The 27,753-nt window shown below is 41.0% G+C and overlaps 1 protein-coding gene across 5 annotated transcripts in view; it reads left to right on the top strand.

Annotated features, from left to right (window-relative positions):
• Positions 1 to 27,753, top strand: part of LOC146833904 (complement factor H-like) — a 1,264,875-nt gene that overhangs the window by 564,991 nt on the left and 672,131 nt on the right. For all 5 annotated transcript variants that reach the window (XM_085601813.1, XM_085601812.1, XM_085601811.1 and 2 more), the window contains one exon: positions 21,171 to 21,368. In XM_085601813.1, the coding sequence (XP_085457939.1) occupies positions 21,171 to 21,368 (198 nt within the window). The remainder of the gene's footprint in view (positions 1 to 21,170; positions 21,369 to 27,753) is intronic.

Genomic DNA, 27,753 nt, shown 5'->3' with positions numbered 1-27,753 from the left:
AAAGAGACTTTTTAATAATATTAGAAAGGGTGGAATGGTACCAGGCGAGTTTAAAGAATCTATTATAATATCATTTGTAAAAAAAGATAAAAACCTGGAAGACGTCAACTCGTTTAGACCAATAAGCCTACTTAATTCTGATTATAAGATCCTGATGAAGCTGTGGGCCTTGCGTTTTCTCCCTGTGGCTCAAGAAATAATTCACAGGAATCAAACAGGATTTATCGCAGGTCGATCAATGGCTATGAACACGCCATTTCTAATACATGCCCTAGATTCTTTTAGCACGAACAAAATCCCTGCGGCAGTTATAATGGTCGACGCTGAAAAAGCCTTCGATCTGGTGAATTGGCAAACATTATTTCTTACTTTAGATCACTTTGGCGTCCCACAACAAGTAATTAATATGCTTCGAAATATCTATCAGAATGCGAGTGCTAAGGTGGTCATTAATCATGAACAGATAGGGGAAGTGGCAATAAAACGGGGAACGAGGGAGGGATGCCCACTGTCCCCCCTACTTTTTACCTTTTTTATCGAACCTCTGGTTTTAAAAATTCTAAATAATGCTGCTATTATTCCTCCAATACCTGCGATGTCTAAAGTTAAGCTATTTGCTGATGACATTATTTTATATCTAACCCCGGAGAAAGAGAATTTAGATCGAGTTTTTTCTGAATTCTCTCGGTTTCAACAGATCGGTGGCTACAAAAAAAATGAAAAAAAAACTGAGATACTCGTTTTCAATTCGGACCCTAACTTGTTTCCTGTCAAGTTTAGGGCTCAAGCTAAGAAACTAGATCCTATAAGATATTTGGGTATCTATGTTACGAATCAGTATCATAAATTATTCGAATTGAATTATCTGAGGACTAAGCAGAAGATAAAAAGTCTATTAGAACAATGGCCTGTGCTCCCTCTTACTATTATAGGGAGAGTCTCTATGATCAAGATGTCTATCCTTCCCCTGTTAACATTTTTATTCTTAAATGTCCCTATACGTATCAACCAAGTATATTTTAATTAATTAGATACTCTGTTTAGGGAATTTATATGGGGGAAAAAAGCCCCCAGAGTAAAATTAGCTATAGTGCAATTACCCATAATCCAAGGGGGTCTAGCGCTCCCGCAGGTATCAACCTACTACGAGGCTGCTCTGTTAAATTTTGTGGTCGATACTTTATTCTACAAGCGTAATTTTGATTGTTTTTTTTTAGATAAAATGATCTTAGAAGCAGGAGTTCAATCTTCCTTTTTTCTAAAAACATCTAAATTACTCAAAAGGACCCGCTATAAGTCTCTTCGAGATTTATCATTTAGGCTTCAGGCAGTTTTTAAGAAAACAAGCTCTTCTGGCTTTCAATATGTTACATTGAGGGAGTGTAATAACATCGGTTTGCACCTTCAATCTAGACATATTGATATATGGGAAGAATGTGTTTTTTTTCTACTCAAGCACTTTATTGTTCAAAATAGAGTTTTGTCCTGGCAGGAAATTACCTCAAGAGCCGAATGCCACAGAAAACCCAAGTTTCTTGAGTATTTTCGGATAGTTCATTTTATATCTAATATGGCGGGCATTTTAAATACTCCACATAAAATGATGATAGATTTATATGCCTCTAACTGCTGTGGGTTGGGCAAGTGGTACTCTATATTGAGGAATCAAGTCCAGGACAAAGTTATATTAAACCATCTGGAAAAAATAGTTCGGGAGACGGGTTGTAGGTTTAGTCTCCAGGAGTGGGAGAAAATCTGTCTCTTGGGCTATAGATCCCTACGTGCTGCCAACTTTAAAAGAATGTCCTTTCTATCAAGGTGGTTTGCTTATTGGACACCGTCCATAATACAGAAAAAATTCCCCGATTCTCCGAATAGGTGTTTTCGGTGTCAGCAGGAGGATGAAGGTGGCTGGCATCATATTTTTTACTCCTGTCCACTATTGGACCAGTTTTGGGGAGAAATATTTAGCGATTTGGGCATTGCCTTGGGTAGGTGTCTTTCTCCTCAAGCTGAAATTGCATTATTTGGGGGTGCGAGGGATGAAGCTACTCTATCCAGCGCTGACAAAGCTTTTGTAGCAATCTCCTGTATGGTGGCTCGCTCCCTGATACTTCAAAATTGGAAATCGAAGGATATACCAAACCATCTAACTTGGTTCAATAAAATGAAAAGGATTTGTAGATTTGAAGAGGCCAATGCCAGGAGAGTTGGGGGAATAACGAAATTTGATAAAAATTGGAAGGGGTTTAGGGAACTACTCATATTTAAGGACAGTTCCAGATCTATTGGTTCTCGATGATTTTTAGAATTTTTACGGGGTCTAATGAGCAACGACTATGTGTAATTGCTTAGATCTGCATGCCTTGATATGATGATTGAGGTTGTGTGCCTTTATTTCTTTAATTACGATTTAGAATGTTTTGGGGGGTGTCGTGGGGGGAAAAAGGTTGCATTCCCTTAAGGTGAATCTATAATGTATTTATTGATTGCTATCTGCATTTGCACTTTAATTGCCTCACTCTTTGCTCTGAACTATAGGACTTAAGTACGGCTCTTTTCGTTGACAGAATTACTTGTTGATATTGCATTCGCACCTTATGTGGAATTAATCTTCATGTGCATTGCTAGTCGCACTTTATTCTATTAAGTCATGATTTGCTGCTACTGCATTTGCACTTTATTTGGGGATATAGAGAGGAAGAAAAAAAAAGAGGAGGAAGAAGGGGGAGAAGGGGAAAAAGGGGAAGAAAGAAGGGAGAAAAGGGGAAGAAAGGAAAAAAAAATTGTATCTGAAGACTTCTGCAGCACTTTTCTCTTTTTAATGGACTCTAGAGCTAATATCTCTCAAGATATATACATGCTATGGAGTGGTTCTATATTTTGCACTGCACTTCAATATCGATGCATTGTATGATATAATGGAATGAATTGTCAATAGCTTCGTTTTTCATGAATTATCTCGCTTCTCCCATTTCAGTTGATTTGGGATCTTGCCCCCCTTTTTTTTCCCCTGTTTTGCTTATCTTCAGTTGTTATTTAAATGTAATGCTTGAAACCATGTATAATGCATCCTCCTTTTTCTGCTCAATAAAAAACAAAAAAAAAAAAAAAAAAGATGTTTGTGATTCCTTAGCATGTTTCTTCTCCAGGAAAAACTTATGAACATCTTTACAAATTTCATCAGCAGCTGTGCTGGTAATAGGTCTACAAAACTCAGAACTAAGTCAATCATTTTTTGACATTTTACAGCCTTCCAGCTGTGCAGATTGCAGAACTTATTCCAAAGATCAAAGCAGGATCACTCCACAACCAATGCTCCCCGAAGACTGTCCACCTGGTTCCGGAAGTAATAGCACGTCATCTATATGTTATCTTCTCTAACATGTTTAACACAGGGATTTTCCCTGTTCCTGGAAATCAGCCTCAGTGCTTTCTCTCGTAAAGAAGCCCAATCTCCATAGTCTGAATCCAAAAAGCTATCGACCTATATCTCGGCTTCCATACCCAGCCAAACTAGTGGAAAAAATCCTCAAACTCCAACTTTCCTCCTTTATTGAGGATAATCATCATTTGGATGATACGCAGTTTGTTTTTAGAGAAAATAATAGTACCTAAGCTGCGTTGATTACAGCCACGGAGGAAATTAGAGTGTCCTGTGACAGAACGGGCAATGTGGTACTTATCCTGCTGGATCTTTCAGTGGTTTTCGACATGGTTGAACACAAGATATTGATGGACCGTGTGCAGGATCTTGGGTTTGAAGACACAGCTCTAACCTTACTAAATTCTTTTCTCTCTGGACGCCGACAAGTGGTGTTGCTGGGTGAATTTAATTCAGAATCATACCTTACCTATCCCCTACCCTATTTAATCTTTATGTTACACCTCTTACCTCCCTGATAAAATCCTTTGGCTTGTCACTGGCATCATACGCAGATGACACACAAATAATAGTCTCATTTGCAAAAAGGGAAAGGTTTTCTGGCAGAACTCTTCATTCCAGTGCAGCTAGGTTGCTACTTTTAAACGTGCCACCTGGGGAGGAAGAAACTTGTTCAGAGCTATGGTTCTACAATGGAACCGTTTGCCAACTGAATTGAAAACAGCTTCCTCACTCCCTGTCTTTAGGAAACAACTTAAAATCAGGCTCGTTTAGTGATCCTATAATTTCCCTACTTAGGACACTGCCAGTCCTTTGCCCAACATAGCGCAAAGACGCCTCCACGCATTTTTGCACTTTAAAAGTTATATCCTTCATTTATTCGTTTAACTCTGTCATCTAGAAATTACCCAGAATGCTGTGCATAGGTTTGGACCAACCTGTGAGCTGTTTACAGGATGTGTCAGTTAAGGGCGAAGGTCTGATGTTGCATCTGTGGAATGGACAAGGAAACGAACCCTCTAAAACTCGTCACCTCCTCTTTTAAGCCCTTGCACAAGTAAAATAGAACATGGGAAAGGAAAGTCAACTGACACACTGACTGGATGTACAATAGTCTGGAGTAGAAGTACACCCTACACCCTGGACTTGGCTCCTTGGACTCTAATGGACAGACTCTGTTTCCAGGGATAGTGCCACTTCCCTTGCAACTCCCTCTGGGAGGCAGCAGAAGGAGAACTTATTGGGAATCCCAAAGGAGACGTTTTCCTGTGGCTCATTCTGTGAAAATCTACCCCGATGTGTAATGGACACACATACAAGGGGCAAGGGGCTGTCGGACTCGGGGAGTGCCTGAGGAAGTTTAACCTGGATTGTGGGCCATGGGTTGCTACTGCTGAGAAACTCCAGGTAAGCATAACAATAGAGACTGGCAGAAGTTCCTTGAAGCTCTTGTTCAATGGAGGAGAGCAGTTTAAAATGAACCTCACCAAAAAACAACAATCATTTAGAGTCATTTAGAGTCAAAGAGCCGTGAACTGGAACTATTGGTGCTGCAGCAGGAGCTCCACAAAGAAAACCTCATTTCACAAAGCCCAACGGGGCCAGATAAATTTCTCTCTGTCTTTGTCACCAGATGCTGCTGGGCCAAGGGGCACCTACGACTGCTCAGCCAAAGAAAATCCTTTCTACATTTGGTAGTTTATTAGTTGAGCTCTTGAGGAGTGTTGGATCCCCAGAGATCAGCTGAAAGAGTTTATGTGACTCTGTGGAGTCAATCCTCTAAGACATTTCTATCCGACAGTCTGTGTATATTTTTGAATTGTCATAGGAGTTACTGTTGTATAAAATACAAAGAACTTTCACTTTTTAAAAGAAAAAGCAAAGTACCAACTAAACCGTGATTTAATAAGTGTTTGTTGCATTGCTGGGTTCTGAGTTTCTAGACTATGGCACCTCCCACGAGTAAGTCTTGGTCTGGTCTGCCGCTTTAACCCTGAGAGTCATATGTTACAAAGGGTTATTTCGTTCACATCCTTGGGATATGTGGGACGGAACACCGGGGCACATGTGGTAAAAGACTCCAGTTTTTACAACTGGGGTCCATTACCCTCTAGCTGGCATGGGACCCTCTCACCCAGATTCCTCACAGGCACTAAGTGAGTTTTGGCCCTGAACAGGAACTGGAAGCCAAAAAAAATCCAATGACAAAAGAAGGGATAAATCAACATCATCACTTTATGGCAAAGCAAGAAAACGTGTTGACGCCTTCAAAACAGGCCATATTGTTAACAGACCCTCAGAAGATTAGGTTTAAACTGATAGGCATAGCCAAATAAGCCACCCCTTCAATGCAGAGTCTACCATCTATTGGCAAGACTGATGCTAAGCAAAACATCTCCTTTAATGGGGTTGTTTCACACTAGCTATGTAATTATCATACTTCTGATAAATCAATGGTCCCCAAACCAGACCATTAGCACCTACCCCCACAGGTACCTGCATAGCAAGACACAGCATATCCACCACACCAACATACACACACAGATGAAGGCCCTGGGCAACTATAGAAGGAGCACCAAGTTCTGAAGATGTATGAAATACATAATAGAGTCTGATAATGACAAACTGTTCGAGGAATGCTCTCTTAAACTATCTTGTCTAGATGAAAAAACATCCTTCTATGCTGTAATCAATAAGCCCTGTTCCGGAAATCGCATTGTTCAGGTTGTAGCAAGAGAAGGATGGTTTCTTTCTTGAGCTATTTTCAAGAACTGTAGGTGGAGTACAATATTTGTCCATGTCAACCCAGTTTCAAAGTAATAGGTGAAATATTCACACTGTATAACACCCAGATTTCAATGTAAATATAAGATGTGCCACTAGAACTCATTTGCATCTGAGATCATATTCCTTCACATTCGATAGTGGGTAACAGAGGACATAAAAGGGCAGCTAATCAAAGTGCCACTAAAGGCCAAACTCTAGATGAAGAAAGCAAGTACAATGATGCAGCTTCAAAATTGGCAATCTGACCTTAGTGGGCATTGGAAATTCCCTGGTACTCATCAGCCTTTCTGATCAGTTTATGATTAAATCGATTATCAATTATGATTTAATCAAATGGTTCCAGCATTTTCTGGAACAATATCTAAAATGGAGTGCTGCGAAATAATTTTATGTTGATCAATAAAGACAGGCTAGTTGCAACATTAACTCCTAGATATACCTTAAAAGGTGAACTATTGTTCAGTATACATACAAATGAAACTCTAGGAAAATTAAGAATTATTGACGTCCTGATGAAAGCCCTAGATCCAAGAAGCATGAGCATAGGGGTTGAAACCTGTAGATGGTGAATTAGGGTCATAGGACCATAATATCTTTACCCCCGATTAAGATCGTTTTAACTTATACCTAAACAACTGCTAATTAAGAGAAACCAAGGTTGGTTTGAGGTATTTATATCTACTCTAGATACCCCTGTCATGGTGATATACAAAGAGCTTCTGGAATACGGTTGAGCCCATCCTGGTTTTTATTGACCAGGATGTGACTCCATGATACAGCATGCCACTACTAGAGTTGTTCTCTGGAAATATGAGACATGGTATTTAGTTTGGAAAGGAAAACATTCTGTAGAGGCAGAGGATACCCTTTTGTTGTCAGTGAGATATATATATGGAAGAGTGTATTCTTTGGACCGATTTCAAGGTCTCTCCTACCTTCTCATGCGCCAGGTTATGTGCGACCCCTGCTTTTCGTTAATAAGTTTATGTGCTGCGCACAGCTATAGGCAGCTTTTTTGTCTATTTTACCTAACAACCATGACAGAACAACTAGGACTAGCACATTTAGAAAAAAACTGGTCACTCATCTCGTGATGGTGCTCCTGTGAGTGGTTGATCTTGATTACAAACCAGGCAAAACACCTCTCTGACACCATGTTAGTCAAAACAAAAGCCAGTTAAATTTTCCTAAACACACAAGTCAAGATCACTGTCTTTAAGAAGAAACTAGACGCAGTAAACAAGGAGATCACTGATTCTAAAGACTTTCTTATGCAGAGCAAAATCAGCACACTTCAAAAAGATGTGAAAAAATTCTCACATGAGAAAGTCCAGCCAAACATCAACCAGGGCTACAAGCAGCAGAATACAGAATCCCTGAATACAAAAAAAGACAGCTATTTGGCTTCAATTTCAATGGCCTAGTGATAGCTCTAACAACAGATTTAGAGGCAGACAAAGGAACCTTAGAGGGAGGTGCTTCCAGCAGCAGTTTTTCCATCCCCCACCCCAGCGTCAACTATGCTACTGACAATGTTCTTAGGATCCCACTCCTCCTCTAGGCCCACCACCATCAATGGCTTTTTTCCAAACTAACCGGACATTTTTAGGGAGAAGAGGATGGAGAGGAAAACATGGGACGAGAGGAGAAAAACAGGTCCAGTGGGAAAACCCAAGACACGGAGTACAGACCAAGATCAAGAGAAGAGAAGAGAACCCCAGCCGAGACTAGCGGCCACCGCAGATATGGGCACATTTACATTAAGGTGTGAACTGGCTGGGTTCTTCAGGAAGATCAGAGTTAAGTCTTTCTTCCAGAGCACACCTATTTCAGATGCAGACAATGGTTCAACAGGATTACATAGGAAACCCTTTTTTAGTCCCCCTCCTTCTTTCATACCGTCAGAATCCTTACTTTGAGGAAGCTGTCATTAAAGATGTGGAAACTTTGAGCCAAGGCCAATAACAATGTGTGGATAACCCGAAAAGTGGCAGACATTCTCACTTGAATTAAACCTAGCGCTAGACCCAGAGTTTTCTGGCTGACTGGGACATGTCAAAGCAAGGCAGAATCCACCATCCTAGATAAGGTGAGTATGATACACTTGTCTGATAACCTGTGCTCACCCTTGGGTGAGCTCGGCACGGAGAAGTCAGACTTATTCTCAGGGTCAAAGTTTAAAGTACACTCAGGCACCAAATTCCTTTTAGGTACAAGAATATGAACCTCACACAGCCTTGAGGCACTTAGCAGATGCAGGGACATCATGTTATCAAAACACCCTTTTTGTTATGATTAGAAAATTACCCGAATCAGTGAACTTTGAAAATCTGATATGAGTATGGGACAGCATTTCCCATAAATCCGTTCCAATGCAATTTACATCAAGGAACACGAACAATCATAATTTTGCTTTCAATAACACCTTAAACCATTGGGATTACTCAGGTAGAGTCCTAATTTATTTTTGCCTAGATTGGCCTTTCCTTATAAAATTCCCAGCATTTGGGTCCACATGCCACACGGAAAGGACTTCCCTTCGCATGGATCCCTTCACATGTGTATGACGTCTTCACATTATTTTGCGGCCAACGTGACAGTGTCCACTGGATGATAAGAGGGCTTTTAAACATAGCCCTTTGTAACTGAGACATGACCAGCTGGGAGAGTGTGGGCACACCAAATAGGTAACAAATCGGCATGCTACCCTAGATGATGTGAGTATGTTGCCTGGTAGGTTGTTTTCAGGCAAGAGATTACGAACACAAACTATGTGTGACACCACGAAGACCAACAATGAGTGACCTGCGTGACGCTTCAGCATAGTTTGCTTTACCGCATGGTTTTTGATGTCACCACAGTCTTTTTTGCACAATATAACACATTTTTGGTGATGATCACATGTACCATCACCATTGTTCTGTCAAGTGAATAACAATAGTTGGTATACTTTCCTGACGGCTACCCAAAAATCTAATAATTAATTATTTTCTCTGTCTTAGGAACCAAGATCCCACAAATGGGGGAGTAATTCACTCACCTTGCATGTGAGTTAGCATTGCATGCTTTTCTAAATAATTGTGTAACCGGGGCAGAGAATAATTGACATTCTGGATTATTCGACCCTGGACCCAAGAAACCTGAGCATAGCGGCTGAAACATGTCAACGGTGAATTAGGGTCAAAGGACCATAATATCCTTATGCTTGATTAAGATAATTTTAACTCATACCCAAACAACCACAAATAAATGAAAACCAAGGTTGGTTTGTGGAATTTTTATCTACTCTAGGTCCCCAGTCATGGTAATTTTCAAAGTGCTCCCTGGTATACAGTTGAACCCATCCTGGCTTTTAGGGACTAGGATGACACCCAAAGATGAAGTATGCCACAACTAGAGTGGGTGAGTGTCTAATATAAAGAAAAATACATATTTGTCTTTGGAAATATGAGACATGGTATTTGGCTAGGAATGGAAAACATTCTGTAGAGGCAGAAATACCCATTTGTTGTCACTATTAATATATTAGGGCGATGGTATCCCTTGGACCAGTTTCAAGCTTTCTTCTCCCTTCTTATGAGCGGGGTTGCAACCCTATGCTTTTGTTTAGTAAGTTCAGTAAGTATTGCCCCAGATCACACAGCACCTGTTCAAGGAAGTTTGAGGAATTTTCCTCAAGGATGGATGAGGGTGACAACAGAGACGTGGATACTATCCATAGAACAGCAGTGGTACTCCATTGAGTTCATTCACCTACGCTCAAATACCCCTCACCGAAAGTGCAAAATAAACAAGGAACATGTTCTATTATTGCTAGAAGAGATTTGGGCCTAGTTGCTGGCATAAAGTTGCATAGAGAAATTGCCTTTATGCCAGTAAGGTCAAGAGGTGTATTCAGTATTCTTTCTGATATTAAAGAAGGATGGCACTCTGCGTCCAGATTTGATCTGAACCTACTTCATTTAAAGCAATCCATTTCGAAATGACTATTGGAAAGTGGATTATTAGTGGTAGTCAATATATATTTACCACTGGCAATAGGACCACTTACAGTCTAGGGCTCAGAATACGTCTCAGAAAATTATTCCCATGCTCAACCTTTGGTAGCTTGGCTGCGAGCAGGCAGGCTTAACTTCAGAGACAAGTATGTAGAGCATTAAAAACACCAATTCAGTAAATAATTAGGACACAACACATAATAAAAAGCTAACACTAATTTATAGAAAAAGGAAATATTTTTAATCTTCAAAAGGACAAAAATCCAATATAGGGAACCGGAAATATCAATTTTCAAAGATTTAACACTATATAGCACATAAAAACCAATAGTGCCTATTGTGACATATGGTTTTGGTAGACCAGGATAAAGTCAAAGTTTATGGCCAACCACAATGGAGCCCTGAACAGCTAGCCCTCACAATAGGCCTCGGTCTAAGTTTTTACCTTCTGACTTAGAAACTTTCCACTATATTTTTTTGCTGGGATACCTTGATGCTCTCTACCAGTCCGTGGCAAACGTAGGTGGTTGTTAGTTTGCTTTATTGAGCATCTCTTACTTTCCTACTCATGTACATGCAAGCATTCCTATTATGATATGGAAATAAAATCCAAGGTGAAGTCTGCATACTGATACATCATGGGTTTTGGTTAAGTGATCATGAGTCATTCTCGAAATTGAAGCTTAAACTTATGATAGTAATAACGTATAACATTCTAAAAGGCAGGATAGTGCACAGCAAGAATCTGCAACACACCTAGCTCACCCAGTTTGTTCAGGTAAGTGATATTTTCAATCCATGATAGTCTGAAGCTGAAAAGACTTGCCCCCTCTACAAATAAAGCACCACGGAGCAATATTGGGCAAACATTGTCTATAATTTTTTTATTTGCCAAATTAAGTATTGTGATGGACTGTATTTAGTAAGGCTAATACAGAGAATGCTAGTTCTGCCCCATCAGTCCCAATGACATTTGTTTTGGAGCCCCCTTGCACTGCACTGCCCTTTGTTTTCCCTGCAGTTTTTTCAGGGTTCCAGAAAACAGATGAAATGTTATTTAAGCTTCCGAAGTTTATGGTCAGGGAGTAGCCTGGTTTTGTCTTGAAGGCCCTCTGATGAGGCCTGGTGGCTCCCTTCCCGTACCCCACCTCCATACTGAATTATATGTTTTAAGTGCCTGGAGCCAAAAACCATGTCCCTGCCAATATAAAGCAATAGTGAGTTAACTGAAGCAAAGACAAGTTACTCTAGTTTTTACCAACTAGGGTATTATGCTCGACAGTGTTTAGTATGCATATTATGGAGGGGACTGTTTGTACCACAGAAACATCATAACTGTAAGTTTTGGTTTTCCATTTCACTGTTGTGCCATGTGGTTTCTTTGCTTGTGACCAGGAAACCTACAAAGTGTTTTTAGGCTTAAGAAGCAAATTGGTAATTAGGGAGTAGACTGGTTTGGCTCTCAGGCATGGTGATAAGTCACCATTACGTAGTATCGCTCTCACTCCCATATAGCACAAGAATATAGGTAAACGGTTAAGATGTTAAGGGCATCTTCCTTTGATATCTTTATTTTTGGCCCTTTAGGGCTTGGAAATGTCTTTGAAATATGATGCTATGCATTTTAGTCAGCATGGCTGAAATCAGACATGCTGAGTCAACAAGGAAAAGTCAGCCTTTTGGCACAAAAGTGCAATTCCTGCCCGGATTAGGAAAAATTCAAATTTTCCTCTAACTGGATTGCTAATGTAGATCCCTTACCCTGCTAATTGTCTGGGTAGGCCTTATGAACTTAATAATTATTTCTGTTGAGACCATATACAGGATAACCATAAATTTAATTCTGGGTTGACTTGAGAGAAGGACTGTGGTAGGTCAAGGTTTTTTTGCTAGGTTCCACTTACTGCACATTTCGTAGGCCTTCCAGATCCACTAGACTAGTGTCTAGGCCTCCTTCTAGATCACCTTAATTCAGATATACTACTGAAGTTTTATATACATCAGTAGGTCTCCCTCTCTAACACTGGGAAAGTCTTGGGTTATTGGGTATACTGCAGGGTTGCCCATTTACATATTTCTCCAAGCATCCTCAGTAGGTGAAACATACCCTGTTTTAAAACACAATGGGAAAACCCTCACTTGCTAAAAAGAAGTAGTACAAATCAATTTTGCAAATGTGAATGCTCAGGTTACACTCTATTTTACCAGAATGCAACATTAATACCACACACTCTCTAACCCATGCCACTTACCCTCAAATCCAATCCTAACCTGATCACACCAATGCTGTCTCCCTCTAAACACCTCGACTGAGGCACCAAGTTAACTCACTCTTGATCATACACAATCTGAGCAATTTAACACAATTTAAACACTGAGCCTAACATGTTGACCCTGCTTCTATAACCCTTTCAAAGATCCACACTCCTCCTTAGGTCCCACCCTCCTCCTACGGATATCTCCTGTCTCACTTGTATTCTGTATCTCTCTGTACAATTCTCAAAAATACTTATTCAGTTACATATTACATTTACAATCTTCCAACCTCTTCATCCATTTCTTCTTCACCTATCTTCTCTCCCAATCTCCGTATACCCATTCCACTCATGGTGCTATCAGTGCATGTCCTCATCCCATCAATACCTGTAGGGTCTCAAGTATGATTCCTAGACTAACTCAATGACTGATGTGATAGATATTGCGCACAACCTTTGCTGCTTCAGTGGCAACAGCCGCAACATGAGCTACAACATGAACTCCATAAAGATTCCACTATATCATGAGCAACACAAGGTGTCAAAATCTGAAACACTCTTCTACTCTACCATCTAACTGTGCCCTAGCTCCCACTTCTGGACTGTACCACCATTCACTAGAGGACACTTCAAGAGGTCGGGCTACAGTCGGGACCACAGTGTACCATAGATTATATACCATCGAGAGACCAGCACCTGCTTATTGCAAAATTCCAATACTCAATCTGATTTGATCACTAATAAATGCCAAACTTGCCCAAACTTGATCTCAACCACCTGTTATGCATACCATTCAATGTGAGATCCATAAGAAAAAACTGAATTTTGCATATGGACTACTAGCAGACTTCAAACCTGATCTCTGTGCCGTAACTTAAACCTAGCTTAGCAAAGATACAGGTCCCATACTTTACAAAGTGAAACCCAACGAATATGAATCCCCTTTGGAACCTACCCTGGTATAAAGACTGATGAAGGACTTGCACTTCACACAGTGAGCCTGCCTTAATTAGTTATGAAGGACTTCGCCATTTCACATAGGAAATCATTGCTAGGCTGCTGCTCTCTTCCTGCAAATTTCTCAACCTCATTCCTCCTCATTTATTTACCACCACTTCGCAATGCTGCTTCCACAGATGGTTTTTGGGATTCAACTACTAACACTAGTATTGATCGAAAAAACTTGTGTATCATACAGGATCTCAACATTTGCTTTGGCAAACCAGCACTATATCAGACCTCCTGCCTATTCCGCAGCATTAAAGTGATTGGCTTCCACCAATTAGTCACTAGTATCACAGATTCAGCAGAACATGCCCTTGTCACCGTATCTGCCCCAACAAAGTTTAAACTCAGAAACTGGAAACTGCCTCATACTTGAAATAATCATTACAATATACATTTTTCATGAGCATTCTAATGGCAACCAAATCAACTACATACTCTGATACAACCATAGATATCAAATCTTAGAAGAAATTTGATGTAATCTCATTCCTGGAATCCCTTTCCACCTCTCCACTGCTTGGCCCAAAAACATCTGAGAAGTAGTTCTACCAGTACTTAAGAGGGTCCTTCAACATTGCTGTCCCTCGAAATCCACATATCTGCATCCCATAAGAAGGATAGCAGGTTGATTAAACTTGGACATAAAACAATGAAAAACAGAAGGCCCGTCCCTCAAAAGACTATAGATGAAAGCACTCAATTAGGATTTAAAAAATGGCACCACAGCAATACAGAATCTACATAAAAAAGGACGAAAGGTCCCACTATGCACGAATCATCGTGGAGGCTGCATGACTAACTAAAGTGCATTTTCGGAACCATCAATAACTTCTGTTATCCAACTAGCACTTTAATATCTGTAGCTCTGTAGGTGAGAACAGAGCAAACTGCATCATCAAAAAAGCCACAAACCTTATTTTCTTTCAAAATACCGCACGTTCTTTATCAAACCCTCCACCTCCAAACCAGGCTACTTTTATGCCTAAACCAACACTGTCATTAAATATACTAACAAGAAAATAAGGCCACTGATATGTTTAAAGCTACTTTAAAATAGCCGGCTCCCTAGCAGGCCCATGCTCGTCAAACATTTTAAATCAAATTTACTTGAATCTTCTGCAAAAACATATGTTTCAAACCGTATAAATTTAAGAAGGATTGTTTTGAATGTTTTAAATAGGTACTTTCAGTCCTTTATGATAGAGGTTGATAAATAACTCAGTATCACCCTGATAAACTTCTATAATAACATTCCCCATGCTAGGAAGGGGGGTACTCAAGAAATTATGTCATTGCTTACAAAGCACTCAGACCACCCCGGCAAGAGAGGTAGTTACCATCTGGGGTGGAGATTTTAACTCAACTTTATGTCCACATGTGGAAAAGGAGGTTTTGGGGATTCTTTTAGAGGAAGACTCAGGTTTACCACATTTCCATCATATGCCCTTCGGGTATCTTTTAAATGAACTCATTTTCACTGTGGACCTGGAATTTGCAAACAAGCTATGTCCACCTTCTATTTCGTTTTCCCCTACTTTTAATGGTCGAGGCACATTCTCAACTATTGATTATATTTTAATCTCAAATAGACATTCTACTAGAATTCATGACTTTCGTACTCATTCAATTTCTCTGAGTGACCATTTCCCTCTGAGTATAAGTTTAACAGTATCTAGTAATAACATAAATATTAGAGATAGCCAAACTCATATTGTGGATAACATAACTCTGAGCAGGTTAAATGGGTATGCACTCAGATGGGGGGATCTCATTGATTTTACCAAAAAGGTGTGGTACACTGAATGGACGTTATACAGGCGTGTCTTACAGAGTCTACTCCACATAGTGAGGTTATAAAAAGTTTTATATAATCTCAGAGTACATTAAAAAAGCTCTCTTAGTAAAGGTCAATAAAAAAATTATACGGAAAAAAGGATGGTTTGACTGAAAAGTGCTTTAAGTCCTACTCAAAATTAAAATTTGTCTTACATAATACAAAGAAAAATTGAGATGAAATTAGAAAGGCCAGAAAGGAATATCGGTCTGCAATGAAGTAACGGAAAGATGAATTAAAAGAGGAGGCCTGGCAAGCCCTACATTTAGCTTCAGAAACCAGAGATTCTTCTGCTTTTTGGAAAGCGGTTAACGGACCCTTCTTGGCCAATAAAGATTTAGCCAAGCTGGAGATAGCCATTACCGAGACAGAATGGGTAGACCACTTTGTTAAGCTGTATAGTGACCCAGTTGGTGATATAGCCAAAAATACTGAAGTAACAGATGAACTAGTGCAAGTGCTAACCAGGCCTGACTTGCATTTTCACCTGTTAGAAATCAATCAAGCAATTGAGTTAAGTATAGGAGGGAAAGCCCCCGGTCCTGACGGCATTCCTGTGGATCTGTTTAAATCTAATATTCCATTATGGGGACCGTTTTTAACTCAAGTCAATAATGCTAGGTGCTCGACCTATTTCCCATTATCCTGGGCGGAGTCGACATTGGTACCGATATTCAAAAAAGAGGATAGAGAAAACCCGACATGCTACAGGCCAATTTCCTTACTGGACTCTACTGTCAAAATTGTGGGCCGAATTATCCTAAATAGATTACATGATTGGGCCAATGAAAAATCTATTATAAGTGACCTAAAATACGGTGTTCGCAAAGGAATGGGTACGGTGGAACAGGGACTTAACCTTTCAATCCTGTTAGGCAAATATACAAAGGCCAAAAGGGCAAAGGTATTTTTAGCATTTGTTGATTTAACAGCGGCTTTTGATTGCATCATATATAAAAAGCTCTGGAATATTTTAGAGGGATTGGGGATGTATAAAACCACTTTTATTATTTTTAAAGCAGCTCTATTCAGAGGCAAAGGCAAGGCAAGAGTCCGCTATGGGGTAGGGGGGGAGTGCACAAAGCTATTTGATTCAAGAGAAGTGTGAGGCAAGGATTTGTACGGGCACCCTTCCTTTTTACTTTGTACATAAATAATTTAGGGCAGGTATTACAGGAGGTGTGCCAGGGCCTACCACCGGTGGACAAACGCCCCATTGCTTTCTTTGAAGATTGACTTCACGTCTGACGGCAGGACTTACAGACAACATCGGATTGGATATTATCTCAAACAAAGAATAATATATACAAAAAGAAAAGAACGTATAAGCATTTGGAAATTCAAATACCTGCTTCGTGTTGCCCAGGCGAGCAACCTTATGCCTTGACAAGCATTTGTTCCTTGTGAACTTAGAAAATGATACCGACATAAAATAAACTTTCCTCTTTGAACTCTCTTCAATCTCACCTGCCTCAGAAATTGGCACCTCTGTAGATCACGTACAGATGGCCTCCTGAGTATGTTGCTTGGAAATTGTCCCCTGACTTTCAGACATCCTGACAATTTGTACACACATTTCATCTTTTATAAATTCCTGTTGGTCCTGAAGAAGGTGGTCTCCCACTGAAACGCGCGTTGACCGCGAATTTGTTTTCAGCACAGTGATACTGAAGATTGATATCTCCCATTTTGGTGTTTTGGAGAAAGAATTCCCGCTTTTTTCAATCTATCTCAGCACACAACGACATTGAGACCAATTCGAGGGTCCTTCATTCCCCCTCCCTAATGTTTCTCTTTTTAGATAGTGTTTACCTATTTGTACGAATGGTAGTGTGAATGAGTAGTAAGTGAATTTTATGTCTCTTATGTCTAGGATGTCTCTTCATAATATGAAGCACGTTATATGTTTGTACTAAAATTATAGTGGGTACAAAAATGATTCTGTTTTAAAAAAAAAAAAAAAAAATGGTTTGTTTGTCTTAACTACATGTGATATAAAGCTTAAATGATAAAAAGCGAAAATAAACTTGGTTTAAAAATTATAAAGGATTTGGAATTTGCTTACAGTGAATAACAATATGACATGATATGATATTTGGCAGCTATTTTTTGGCAATGTTGAATCTAGCTAGATCTCATCTAAATGTATAGGCCAGTATAGAGGTTTCCCTACTATATTTCAAACGCCCCATACTCACATTAATGTACACGGACAATGCGGTCCTTATGTCCCGCACTCCATTGGGGCTCCCACGGGCAGAATCCGGCTTTGTTGAATTTATGACAAATCCGGGCCTTTCTGTTAACACTAATAAAACTTTTAATATGAAATGTGGGGCAGGAAATAGTAAGTGTAGGGATTTTTATATTGATTCAAAAAAGATTGAATGTGTAAAAACGTTTTCATATTTAGGGATTTTAGTGGAACAAGGGGGGACTTGGACACAAGCCATTAAAACGAGGAGACTATTATTTAGTAAGGCACTTGCAGCCCTTTCAAATTTTAGCAGAAAACTAGGAAGACGATCACCCGTTGAACTGCTAAAAATATATAAGGCAAAGTGTGTTTCAATCGCCACGTATGGCGCCGGCGTTTGGGGGCATGCCGACATTAAATCCTTACAGGTCACCGAGAATTCTTTTCGTTTTTGTTGACCGTCCCTTCAAGTATTTCCACACATATTTGCCACACTGAATTAGGTTTGCCTTATCTGGAGGACATTATAAAAATGCAGCCGGTACTACTTTGGCACTGGATAAGGACTACGGAGGAAACATTGCTTAATCGGCAAATTATGACGGATAGCTTTGGGTTAGACGGTGCCATGCACATTAAGTGGCTAAATTATATAAAACCTTTCACACGCAGTCTTTGCCACCCTGAATACTACTCTGACTCAAATTCCTTGTGCACTGTTGCTAATAAAGATCTTAAAACTAACTGTTTCAGTCTGCTTGAAGCAAGCAGAAACAGTTCTAGTCTGACTAACGCTACTGTCCAGGCGCATTATCCCACCTTTACGTCAACCAGTATTGCGCCTTATTTGAGAATTGTTACAGGAGACTACGACAGATTCTTGCTAGTGCGCTTTAGTTTAAATATAATTCATAGATTAATCAGTTTCCCTGAGTTAAATGATTGGTCCAGATCTATGAGTAACTGCCCATGTGATGATATATACCTACAGTCAACATTGCACATATTATTTTTTGTAAATTTTATATTGGACAGCGAAAGAGATGGATTCTCCCAATTCTAAGGTCCCTTGGGCATAGACAATGTAGGCCAGCATTGTTTAACCTAAAATTGATAGAGAACACATTTGTTACTATTTCTATTTTACAGTTCTTAAAAAAGGTTTTTAAATGTAGGAAATCCATATTGTTATGAAATTATTTCATGGGCGAACAAGTAATTATTTGTTTTTATGTGATTACAATGATATTTATGATTGTATAATTTCCTCCTCTGTGAGCTACAAATATTCTGGGATGAAATGTAACGTATACACTGATCTCTTTTTATGTGCTTCTATGATTATTTTAAAGTAATCGAAAAAAGCTTGATTTGATTTGATTCTGCAAAAGCACCAACAAAAGGGATCATGAATTCCTCCCTATCAACTAGTGAATTCTCACGTGACCTGAAAACATATATTTAACCTATTCTAAAGAAACAAGTACTCAACCACTCCCACACAACAAAGTAAGGGCTTTTAGCTAGCAGGTCTTTCCTATGTGAACTCACTGAAAGGGGAAACTTCACCAGATATCAACTTACATCAACCAAAGCAATCTTCTGTCAGGCAGTATGGAATCAGCATGGATATTGGTCTCAGGCGACTTCAAGAATGCTGTAGAAAGCAATGGGGTTGCTACCTCCTTACTACCTCACTTGTCATCAGCTTTTGACACAGTTGATATTCAACTACTAGCCCAAAGGTCATGGAACAGAGACATATGGAACGGTAAGCTAATATATACAGTCCTTTCTTAAAGACAGGCCTTAAATTGTCTTGCTACCTCCATTCATGTATTCACCTTAAGTCAGTTTAGTAGGTATTCCCCAGGGATCAACTAACACACCTTGACACTTTAACATGTACCTGCCGCTTGTCAGAAACTAGACAACTCTTTCAACTTAATCTGCTACAACTGTGCTGACCACACCATGGTCATATCAAATGTCAAACAGCCCTCACAGGTCAAAATCGTACGACTCAGTGAATGTCTTTTAGCTATGGCACAGTGGGTTGCTGGGAATCACCTCACATTCCCCAAAAACAGACACACTCCCCTATGAACCAAGGAAAACTATATGTCATCTTGGCCCAATGAACTGAGCCAGTCACTTATTGTTTCACCTGAAGTGAAAAACCTTGATGTGAATATGGCCTCCAATTTTCCCATCAATCCCAAGTCAGCAAATTGATCTGAGACTCTTTCTATACATTGAGAAGTCTACTACTGATGTGGTCCTACCTAGGACTATAGAAACAGACTCTTTATTGTACTGACTGTAAAATCAATGACTGAACTACAAAGGATTCATAAAACTGTGACTAGACAAGTTCTCATCCTAAACAGATGGAATCCCCTTCCCTCAAAGCACTATGGGGCATATCAGCAACAACCGGCGATAATTATCGCTAAACGCACTTAGCGCTAGGATAATTATCGCCGGCTAAAGTGGATTTTTATCGCTGAGATAGCGTGCTATTAGCAACGCTTATCTCAAAAGCGATAAAAATCCTAGCGCTTACTGCCTAACCGTGAGATTATCGCTGGAAACCCAACGATAATCTCACAAAATGTGGCGTTAGCTTGTTGATAGAGCCCCACAAACTTAGCCATGATATCCACCTTCCATAGGATATCATGGCTAAGTCAGTCCTGAAGCAGGCGTAAGGAAAGTAGCGATAACAGGGGTTATCGCTACTTTTCTTGCCGCTATGCTTCATAGCGTGGGGCTTGATGATAGGAGAAATGTCATGTTAGGTCAGGAACGCCCACTTTGCATCTCATTAGAGATGCAAAGCTGGGCGTTAGGATTTTGTGCGCTAAAGCAAGGTTTCACGCGTTAGCTTGAAAAGCGGCGATAATTTTCTATCGGTGCATTGTAGATATGCCCCTATGGGGCATATTAACAAGGGCTTTATCTCCGCTTTTTTGGCTTTAAAAGCCAAAGAGGCGGAGATAAAAATATCGCCCTATCAACAACAGGGTGCTAACATGCAAAATCGCATGTTAGCACCCTTTTTCACTACGCTTCCCTTTACATCTCTAATGAGATGCAAAGTGGGCGTTCCAGAGCAAAACAATAGGAGAAATGTCGCTAAGCGACATTTCTCATATTATCACGCTTCACGCTAACCCTGTTAGAGACAAAAAAAGCAGTGCTAACCACGGTTAACGCTGCTTTTTTACGTCTGCTAATTTTCAGACTTAGCCATGTAATCCAATGGGAGGTGGATTACATGGTTAAATCCACCATGGGCTATCAACAAGGATATCCCTATTCTTGTAGTTTTATCACTGCATTACCAGCGATAGCCTCCCAAAATGCCGCTATCGCTGGATTTTTTATCGCCTAGGTGGTTAGCGTTGTAATAACGCGATAACCAGGCGATATTATCCAGCGATAGCGGGCGTTAAAGAAATTAACGCTAAGCGCCCTTAGCGTTAATTTTCCCTGTTCCTTGTTAATATGCCCCCTTAAATTCATTTGAAGAACTTTCAAATTGTGCTTTTTATCTGAAACAGCCTATATACATTTTATTATAGTTACAATGCAGTGCCTTTTTCCAACTACTAATAATCAACATTATGTTTTTTCATATTTATCTTTGTATGAAAAGGTAATATTTTATAAATATATGATACTATTTTTGGTCACTTTGCAGAACCGTGTCATCTCACTAAAGGTGAAATTGATAAAAACTTCTTAGAACTGTATCAGCCTGAAGAGATCAACCAAGCGGTTAAGCACAAAGCATCCATACCCTTTACCTGTAAAGAGGGCTACATCAAGGAACCACATTCAGAACTCTTTGGACAGTGTACAAATGGGACACTAACATATCCTTCGTGTGTTATAGATAGTAAGTGAGTTTGATTATTAGCATTTTATGGGATGTATATGTATTCACACTCGATATTGTTTCATTTATTTGATTGGTAACACACACCCATGTGGCCAAGTCAAATATCAACACAGGTATGAAGGTGAGGGCGTTCGCCTTTCATATGGCCATTTTTGTAGCTGATGATGAGCCAATATCAGGTAAGGTACCAAAGCGGAAAATTTGGAGACAGGTTATGGGTGGTTGGTGTCTATCAACACTTCAGTGCATTTTTTTTAGACTTTTAAGCTGGAAAGGTGTGCAGTATTCGTTCCAGAGTACCAAAGATCATTTTTATGGGCTCCCCCTGTTCGTCCCATTCTTTTTTCTTATGAATTAGGAAATGTTCATCTGACTGGTGATGCAAGATCAAAGGTTGTTTCCTGTAGGGTAACGTTAATCTTCAGAGACAGCAAGGAAAGAAGGGGCATATCAGCAACAACCGGCGATAATTATCGCTAAGCGCACTTAGTGCTAGGATAATTATCGCTGGCTAGCGTGGATTTTTATCGCTGAGATAGCGTGCTATTAGCAACGCTTATCTCAAAAGCGATAAAAATCCTAGCGCTAACTGCCTAACGTGAGATTATCACTGGAAACCCAGCGACAATCTCACAAAATGTGGCGTTAGCTTGATGATTTGGAATCACAAACTTAGCCATGATATCTACCTTCCATAGGATATCATGGCTAAGTCAGTCCTGAAGCAGGCGTAAGGAAAGTAGCGATAACAGGGGTTATTGCTACTTTTCTTGCCGCTATGCTTCATAGTGTGGGGCTTGATGATAGGAGAAATGTCGCTTAGCAACATTTCTCCTGTCATGTCAGGAACGCCCACTTTGCATCTCATTAGAGATTCAAAGCTGGGCGTTAGGATTTTGTGCGCTGAAGCAAGGTTTCACGCGTTAGCTTGACCTTGCTAATTAGGCGATAAAATTACATTTGAATGTAACTCTGTTCAAGTGAAGCCAATTTAGGGGCATATCAGCAACAACCGGCGATAATTATCGCTAAGCGCACTTAGCAGTAGGATATTTATCGCCGGCTAGCATGGATTTTTATCGCTGAGATAGCGTGCTATTAGCAACGCTTATCTCAAAAGCGATAAAAATCCTAGCGCTAACTGCCAAACGTGAGATTATCGCTGGAAACCCAGCGATAATCCCACGAAGTTTGGCGATAGCTTGCTGATAGGGCGTTAGGAAAGTAGCGATAAGAGGTTATCGCTACTTTTCTTGCCGCTATGCTGCTTTGCGTGAGGCTTGATAATAGGAGAAATGTTACTTAGCGACATTTCTCCAGTTAGCCTGGGGAGCAACGCCCACTTTGCATCTCATTAGAGATGCAAAGATGGGCGTTAGGAATTCAGGTGCTAAGGCAAGGTTTCATGCGATAGCGTGACCTTGCTGATATAGCGATAAAATTATCACCGCTTTTCGGCCGAGAACAGCCGCAAAAGCAGCGATAATTTTATTTCGCCGCCTTGTAGACACGCCCCCTAATTTTTTCACATGAGAGATAATGTGGTTGGATTTTCTTACAATTACACAGTCTCTCGACTTGCTCCTATATTTGTTGAATTATCTGAATTCCAATCTTTGGAGCGCTCTTGTTGACTAAATTAAATGAGTTGAGCCTTGACAATAAAATTGAACCTGTAATTTTAATAATTTCGGTCTCCCCAGATGGATGTTCTGTAAACCTGAAGAAAGTAGCTGTTTTTAATATCCGCCTAGTGTGTACCCTTTTTCATGTTCATGAACACTAAAACAAAAAAATAAAACGTGCGAGTGACACACAAGACCAGCTCCAGGTTTGGCATGATTGAAGCATACAACTTGAAAGAACATGATCACAAATCCCGTGATACACACAACACCACTATTGCACATATGGGGGCATATGCACGAGGAACTATCGCCTAGTTAACGGCACTTTTATCGCAGCCAAAGTTGCGATAAATGTATCGCCCCATTCACTAGCTGGTGATAACAGCCCACAGCACCAGTTTACCCGCGATAGCAGCCGCAAAAAACATCGCCACAGCAGACTCCCGCAACTATCGCTAATGAGATGCAGAGTAGGCGTTCCAGTGCCCAAAACCGCAACAACACCACTCCACAACATTCACAACGACCAGACAGAACTGCGATAAGAACACAAAACAGGCGATAAGGCGCATTAGCAGCAGGAAAATAACACCTGCTCTGACCTGGTGCTAAGTCGGACCACAGCCTGCACCACAAATGGGAGCCCAGCCCAGAGCCACACATGAAGAACATGCCCCAGAGCAACTGCCCATGCAGCACGGACACCCAAGAGGGCCACAACACCCACCTACACCACACCCAGGCCCGCAACCCCCACCCCTCCCTGGCCCCCACCCGGCCCCCGGACAAATAAACTGCACACCAACACTATGAATCCCCCCAAAAAACTTTTGGCTGATGTCGCACAAGCAGGAATACCAACACACATGCGTGCCCAGGAAATGGAGAATCAGTCATACAGCAATGCAATCACCAACACAAAACACCATCAAAACAAAACCCAAAAAGCATTTAGATGAGTCCTAGTGGGTCCGCACTGAACAATCTGTAGGACACAGCCTGGAAGACATAACCCAAGAGAAGAAGGAGTGCCATGCGCACAACAAAGGAAAGAGAGGTAGAGAGGGAGGGAGAGAGCGAGGAAGAAAGACAGAGTGAGACTGCACAAGCAGCGCAAGGCCTCCCGGGCACCTGGCCTTACATGCTAACATGTGTGTGTGTGTATCACTATCAGGACACAATGAGCCCAACGTCTTGCCTCAATCACAGCTCCAAAGCCTCATCACATTCTTTGTACCAATGCAGAAGGTGGGGGGACACCTGCACCTCTGACCTTGTTCCTGAACGTGGCTGGAATACCCTGAGAGAGATGCCATGGCAGACGTGGACTACTCCCACACCACGCATTGCACAAATGAACAATACAACTCACCACAGCCCACACACAGAAGGCCCTGCCTGAGGTACCCCCGCATGGGATGCCCTTGATACTCATGGAAACAGCAACCCATTCTACCCAACGTGGCACACACAATCTAATCATAGCCCAGAGCTGTGGCATATCCTCCAGGAGAGGCACCAACGCAATGTCAGGCCATCCCGGGCACATGCACAACCCCCGTCACGTGGAACAGTACCATGCACGTATGCTGCATTCACTGGGCGCACTCCCACTGGCAGTGCTACAGATCAGCTACCGGCTGAGCTTCCGCCTGGCCTACGTCACCTGCGTTCAGCCCTGGTTCCACTGCCGAACATGCACATTCGAGTGTCCCATGGATGTCTGCCTATCCAACACAACCATAGATGAAATCGACTATGACTTGTGTCTGCGTCCCCTGTTGGATCACGAACAAGAGTGTAACCGAGACAGCCGTGCATGGGATGCCTTGACATACTGCATATGTATTGGCAGTTGTGCATGGGAGAATGCACAATTCCTCGTGTGCAGTGACCACATCGAGGCGCTCCCCTATTGTGCTGTGTTGTGGATTGATCATTGTGGGTGTGCAGTGTGCGCAACATATTTGTGCATGTGTGCCATTGTGCCCATCTCCCCCGTCCCCCCAGTCCCTGGTCGTTGCCCTGTTGCTGTTGGGTCAGGTTGTATCGAGCTGTGTCCATGCCTCCAATTCCTGCCACCGTCTCCACACTGCTGACTGTGGCCACCATTTCCTCCAGCTCATCCAGCTCCTTTTGTGTCGCAGGACTCCCACCTCCAGTCGCCATTGCTGCATTCCTGTTGGCAGTGAGTTTCTCCTTCGTTTGGCTGTGCACTTTATGCCAGTGCCTCCTGACCTCCTCCATTGACCTCCTTAACACTCCGATTGCATTGACTTTTGTGACTATGGACTGGCATATTTCCGTTTGTGTTGCCAGTGCCGCAGGGGAGGTGCCGAACAGTTGCTGATAGTTTTCTATCACCTCTGTGACGATGATCCGGTCTTCCTGCGGACTGAACCCCGTCTTCCTCTTCTCCTTGCCCTTCCCCAACCCCGGGGTTCCATGCTGGTCCTCCGTGGTGCTTGGTGAATTTGGCATGTCCTGTGCACTCAGTCTGGGTGCATCCATGGTGCTACGCAGTTTGAATTGGTTTTGGTGGTTTTTTTTGTTTCTTTTATGGTGCATTTTCCCACCAGTCACATGGGATCTGCAGGCCTGTGGTTGGCTTTTGCAAATTTTTTTACTTCGATTGGCCTCATCACATGATTTTTTGCATTCGCGTTTTGCATTTTTGCGTCGTGGCGTTGGATTATGCGCTGCCATTTGACGCGTTATCTGGTGACTATCGCATGCTCAACCGCGTTGTGAATACTTGGTTGGCACGCCGTAATTTTCCCGCATTGGGCTGCGATGTTGAAAGTTGCGTTAGGCTACTCTTGCCGTAGTTATTACACGTTCTTGTGAATATACCCCATGGTCTTTCACTGTGTGCCACAGCATTTTGTATTATTTTTCATATTCATGAACAATAGATTAAGACATGCACAAGAGATAAATAAGGGACACACAAGTGATGCACAGTACACAGCCTGGATTTGTCATGGCCGAATGATAATCATACATACATTTGTTCGAAACCACACCGCACATATTTTCTTGTTCACAAGCAATGCTCCGAAAGAAAGTGATATTCTCGAACACTGAACATACATAAATAATAGTAAAATATATTCATTCATTTTTTGACAATATATTTAGACCTATAAGATATTGGGTTGGTAGGAGGTTATGTCAAAATGAAGACCTAAAAATAGCTCCCTGACTTGATGTCAGTACTCGTGGAACATGAGTCAAAGGCTGAAAATGATATTCTTGCATTCATCCACAGCATCTGAGCAGACTATATCTTAAAATGCTGCAGACCACAGACACAGTGATTTGAAGTCATGTATTCAGCACCGAAGGAGATTCTCCACTCTGGTCCACCATCTGTGAACTTGTATCCTTTGTAGCTGCAGCAGAAGGTTCAACACCATTCACTTCCTTTACAGTTTGGGATAACTAGTCGAAACCAACCTGACCACCTCCACAACACTGGACACTTCTCCCACCAGAGTGCTCATGCCGGCATACACTGTGCAGAACACTCCCAAAGCTGGGATTGCATGTGTTGCAAACACCTAGGCTAATTAGCACTTAATGCAAGGAGAGTGACGCTTTAACTGGTAAGGTACCTTAATAGGTCAATATACCTGCTGTAATGATCTAAATGTAGCACATATTTATCACAGGCTGGTATGCTTTGATCCAGCGGTAATTACCTGGTAATTTCCCTATTCAAAACCTCATTACCTATTGTTCACCGCTGTAAAGGGCGAAAGGATGGCCCTTTTGATGACCGTGTTTCACCAATCAGGAAACTTTACATAAATATGAAAATTAAATGCAAACAATATTAGAGGCAATAATGAGAGTGGTGAGTCATTTTAAAGGGTTTTATTTTTAAGTCAAAAGTTAAGGTTCTCTGACTTTTTATTCATTAGTCAAATATCATATTACCGTCTACATATAAGCATCACATATAGGAAGGGAAATGTGGCGCAAATTGTCAGTCAAAATTCTTAAAGAGTTTCTAAGAAAAAGAGTAAGTCTTACAAGGTTAATCAATAATTAATAATGGCAAAAATCTGCCATAAAGAGAAATAAATGCAGTTTAGCACCTAAAATCAAAATCTGCTCTGATCCTTTCAACTCTTTCTCTCTGCCTCTGCTTCACTGTGCTAGTCTGTGTCTCTGTCTCAAGCAGCACAATAGCCCCCCCACAGAATACAGCCCCTCTTCTCTCCTCCCCGTCTCTGTGTCCAGCATAGAAACTGGGCCTGGCCCTCAGAAAGTATGAAAAAAGAGGCACTCCTCCCACTTGTAAGCCATATTTCAAGCAAAAGTTCATGTGCTCGGTCCTCATATCTGATCCAATCAGAACTTCAAGACACATCATCTCCCCATGGGCTGACTGGATACGTCATTATTCAGGCGTGTTCTTGTTCAAATTTCAGTCTTGTGATATATGAAAAAAAAGTGTGCTGTTCTCTCCACGTTTAAACAGGCTACAAAAATATGCAACATAGTGAAGGTCGAACGGAAACCGGAGGGCATGATTTATTAACAAAGCCCTTTCATTGAAAGTTGGTAGGGAAGAGGAGCACATTCCATTCTGGGTGTTCAAGGGCAAAAACTACAGAAAGTTGAGTCCACTAAAGCAAACTGAAATCATGTGGTTTTCTACACTGTGAAACACAATTCAGCACATTTCTACTCTTGCAAAAATACATGTTAATTCAGTTCAATTATATGCCATTTTGAAAGTACAA

This window comes from Triturus cristatus, chromosome 4_2 (assembly GCF_964204655.1).
Source record: "Triturus cristatus chromosome 4_2, aTriCri1.1, whole genome shotgun sequence".
NCBI classification, from domain to species: Eukaryota; Metazoa; Chordata; class Amphibia; order Caudata; family Salamandridae; genus Triturus; species Triturus cristatus.
The sequence above is the reverse complement of the archived record's forward strand: the minus strand, read 5'-3'. Positions and strand labels throughout refer to the sequence as shown.